The sequence below is a fragment of the Cryptomeria japonica genome, chromosome 7, assembly GCF_030272615.1.
Source record: "Cryptomeria japonica chromosome 7, Sugi_1.0, whole genome shotgun sequence".
Taxonomy (NCBI): Eukaryota; Viridiplantae; Streptophyta; class Pinopsida; order Cupressales; family Cupressaceae; genus Cryptomeria; species Cryptomeria japonica.
In genome coordinates, this window is record NC_081411.1 from 129,511,174 (window position 1) to 129,515,631 (window position 4,458).

Here is a 4,458-nt window from a genome sequence, read left to right on the forward strand (position 1 = left end):
TATTTTATTTTATTTATTTTCTTTAAATTTTATTAAAAAATTATCTCTTACCGAAATTAATAGATGTAATTTTATATTTAATTAAAGTTATTTTATATTCAATTAAAATTTAACATTTATAATATGAATTTTAAATATTATAAAAAAAATCCAACATCTTAACATAATTATTGGCATTTACGTCCATTGTAACCCGCACGCTGACAACATATAATACTTAATGGAATATAAGAATACATTAGCAACTAGATGAGCAAGTCAAGGCTAGATGGGATAGGCAAAGAGTTTGGAAGAGTTTCTTAAAACCTTCAACAACTCGGCCCCTCTCTCCGATCATTAACCGTCCACCCAATGCCTGGTGTTCTCTATTTGACCATCTACTATACGGTGGACTTACCTTTATTGATGCATGAAGACAGTCCCCTCCGTCCTCAACAAGGCGGGAAACTTCTCTGAACAAATACATCACTATCCATTCTCCATCACCCACATCTACTGAAGTACTCTCCCCTTCGCTAATGCATATAGAACAACAACCGTGGCATTTGACAAGATAACATACCACAGCGGCATTGGACAAATTTGTCTCTCGGCATGATAAACCCCACTGTCTGATTGGATGGACAAATGAGTCAACCACGGCAAGACCAGGAAAAGTGAACGAATCCAAAATTGACTGAGCATGAGTAAAGAGCCTTCCACATATTGTCGTTTCCCATGGCCAGTTCTGCAATTCAGTTGGAAAACATTTCAGTTAAACAAAACAATTTACTTTTTACAATAACAATTTCATATTCTTAGCAACCTCTTTTACCTCCATCTCTATGCTTTGAATACAATCTTCAAAAGCTGATATGCTCTCTGCTTTCAGATTCAGCGTCCGCAACCTCTCCGTGTCCCGCAAACCGTGTATACCAGGTACAATCCAATGTGCCCATACAACCAACTTCTCCAGTAAAGTCAAATGCTCTAAACCCTCTATTTTCATTATTTTCTGTGAGTCATCGGTATTCTTGATTACAAGTTCATTCAAAGAAACTAATCCTGCCAAACTCGGCATCTCATGTAAACCTGTACAGTTATCAAGCCTAAGAGCGGTCAGGCTAGATAAGTTTCCCAAAAAAGTTGGAAAACTAATCGACGATTTCCACAAATTAATTTCGAGCTCTTTCAAATTGCTGAGTTGACCAATGACAGGTAGTAATTCATCTAAGTAGTGATGGAAAGTCAAAGAGAGCTGTCCCACAGAAGCGTGGTTTGTGATCTGGTTATCTTCTGAAAAATATATGGCCTTGAGGTTTGTGTGATAGTATTTTGATAAATATATGGCCTTGAGGTTTGTTATGTTTTCCAAACTCTCTAAACTCTTACAACCATCTAAATTGAGATATTCAAGGTGTATCAGCTGCTTAAAAGACTTGGGCAACTTCTTTAAACTTCTACACCAACCCAAATCTAAATGCAACAGGTTCACCAAATCCCCAAAACGGCTTGGTAGACTTGATAGACCATCGCATCCTCGCAAGACCAGATGCTCCAGGGAGTGAAGTTGACAAAACTCTTCTGGCAGGCTCGATAACCTCGGTAGTGTCGATACACAGCTTTGATAGATGTTTGTGATGCACCGACGGTACCCTAAAGATAGTCTTTTCAAATGCTTGAGACGGGCTATTGATGTGGGAAGACTTTGGAGCTTAGGGGCAACCCAAATTTCCAGCTCTCTCAATTGCAAAGGAGGCTGCGCAAAACCGATTTTCAATTTTATTATGTTAAAAGCATTTAAAAATAATGGAAGCATTCCTTCTAATTGATAAAACTAGCAACGCAAGTTACTTACACGTGTGTCCTCCCACAATGTTTCCAAGCTCTCTAAATGACAAATTTCTAAAACTCTCATATTTTCCCATGAGAAACGAGATACATCACATGGGTGCCGAATCCCACAACCAAGCCACAAAAGTCCTCTCGATAGCTCCCCATATTCTTCTTCGGTAAAATCATTTTCTCCACTGTTAAATATAACCCTACGATCTCTTGTAGCCCCTATACCATTAAGCGACCCTCTTTTCTAAGTGGAAAAAAGCAACAACCATTGAATTACGACAAAAACAAAGAGAATTGAGATTTAAAAAAAAAGGTTTTCATGCAATGGTTAATGACAGGAAAGCTTTAATCTCACCTCACGAGAGATTCGAGATAATGAGTCCTCACGAAAGATTCGAGATGAGTGTGTCTTTGCAATCTCCCTTCCCAAATCCCTGAGATGATCATGCATCCTTATACACTCTTCCCCGTCCGTCTCCACAATCTCAACAAGACACTTGTTGTGAAGCGTTTCCCAACTACATGTACCGCTCCAGCCTGAACCATCCCACACGGCAACTGCCGTACTTTTTCTTTCACCAATAAAGAAACAAGCAACATCCAAGAATATTTCTTTGTCCTCTTTATCGAGGTCATCGTAACTGACTTTCAGCCTCTCCAAAATTTCCTTGGGCAATATTCTCCGAAACTTATCTAGCTGAGAAACCCAATAATCCTTGGACCTTTTACCGTAAAGCTGTCCTCCAATGACCTTCAAAGACAAAGGCAAACCATTGCACGCATCTATGCAATTTTCAACTAAATCTTCAAAGCCTTCTAGAGGGGAAGGCTGTAAGAAGGCATGCCAGCAGAACAGCTGCTTGGCATGAAAATCTTCCAGCGGCTTTATCTTGTAAATGGATGTGATGCCCCACTTTGCAAGTACGTGCCCTTCACGTGTTGTAACAATCACCAGACTGCCTGATCCGAGGCTTTGCTTTGGGGGCAACAGAGCATCGAGTTGGTCCTCATGATCTACATCATCCAAAACTATAAGCGTGCAAAGACTTTTCAACCGATCTGATACAATTGCCTTGCCTTCCTTCACGTTGTCAAATGATGCAGTTTGAATATGGAGGTCCTGCAGCAATATCTTCTGCTTGGTATGCAAGGCGTTTTTGGAAGCAGCATCTCGCACGTCATGCAGAAAACTGAAGCGATGGAAGGAAGAGCTTTTCCTATTGTAAAGCTCTGTTGCGAGTGTAGTTTTACCAGAGCCGCCAAACCCAAGGATCCCCACAATTTGTACTTGCTGCTCACTCTCAATATAGTGTTCAAAATCTTCTACTATTTCATCCATTCCAACTGGATGTTTGGCTACCTCCAAAGGCTCTTTTTTCATCACTCTCAAAATAGAATTCACTATACTCTTCAACAGCATCCCTTCATCGCTGAACATTTACAAACAAAACAAATAAGATGAAACAGAATATGCGTAGCAAGTAAATGATTTGATGAATGGGAGAGTCGGGATATGTGAATTCTTACCCAGTAGTACTGTTGAGCACGTGGCCAGAGAGATTTGAGACTCTTTCGAGTGCCGCTTTCCAGTCCTCCAGAATGCTTGAGAGGTACCTGCGTTTCCTTTTGTGATGGGAAAACGCAGTAGCATAGGGCCCTTTCCCTTTTCCCACCCATCGGAGATCAACAGGCTTAACATGATAGAAGACAGGAAGAATTGGAGTGCCAGTTTTGAGCATATAGGATAGCTCGGCCAGACACCATGGAGATTCCGCATATCTCTCTGAAAAAATAGCAATATGAAGTGCGGCAGTGCGCATTGCCTCCTGTATCTCATCTGGTATGGAATCTCCCAACTCCAGCTCTTCTTCATCTAGAAAAGCATGTAACCCAATTAGATCTAGGGTGTGGTAGATAGTGCTGGCTAATTTGTGCTTGGTATCACAACCGCGATGATTAATAAACACATCACATGGCCCCTTCTTCATGACCGCTGACGATGATGCAGATGCTTGCGGCGTAATTCCATGAAATGGGTTTCCTGGCTCTTTGTTAGCTCTGGAAGTGGAAGACTCTCCCCGTTCCATCTGAAGTAGCGGTTGCAGAACTTTGAAAGTGGGTTCAAAGCCTAATAGAGATCGCTGAAACCGGCTGGAGAAACCAAATTCGCCGTCAAAGCATTCAAAGCTTAATTAAAACGCTGAGATTGATTAAAGCTTAATTAAAACGCTGAGATTGATTAAACCAATCTCTCTCTTTGTCTCTCTTTTTAATGCTAAACCTAAGAATTGATGGTTTAGGGATTGAATTAAGTTTTTAGGTTCTAATGTTATTTTTCTAATGTCAAGTTTTAGTGTTTAAGGATTAGGGTTGATGATGTATGGTACAACATTGAATGTTTAAGTATCAAATTTAACTTTTTAGGTTTTAGTGTTAAATTATTAATGTCAAGTTTAAAGGTTTAGTTTATAGGGTTTATGATTTATGGCCTAGGATTTAGGTTTTATGATTAATCTTTGGAGTTTAAGTATTGAGGGTTAAATTTTTAGTTTTTAGTGTAGACACTTAAAATTGTCATGTCTAATTAAATAAATATCTTTATTTATTTAATTATCTTAAGCCTAATTCTTCTAT

The 4,458-nt window shown here is 39.4% G+C and overlaps 1 protein-coding gene across 1 annotated transcript; it reads right to left on the bottom strand.

Annotated features, from left to right (window-relative positions):
* Nucleotides 1-201: 201 nt before the first annotated feature.
* LOC131072362 (disease resistance protein Roq1) lies at nt 202-4,046 on the bottom strand. Its single transcript, XM_058008502.2, has 5 exons — nt 3,352-4,046; nt 2,180-3,254; nt 1,838-2,068; nt 815-1,738; nt 202-727 (listed from the first exon to the last, which is right to left on the bottom strand). The coding sequence occupies exons 1-5, from the start codon at nt 3,909-3,911 to the stop codon at nt 239-241; spliced, it is 3,279 nt and encodes a 1,092-aa protein (XP_057864485.2). The 5' UTR covers nt 3,912-4,046; the 3' UTR covers nt 202-238.
* Nucleotides 4,047-4,458: the final 412 nt, after the last annotated feature.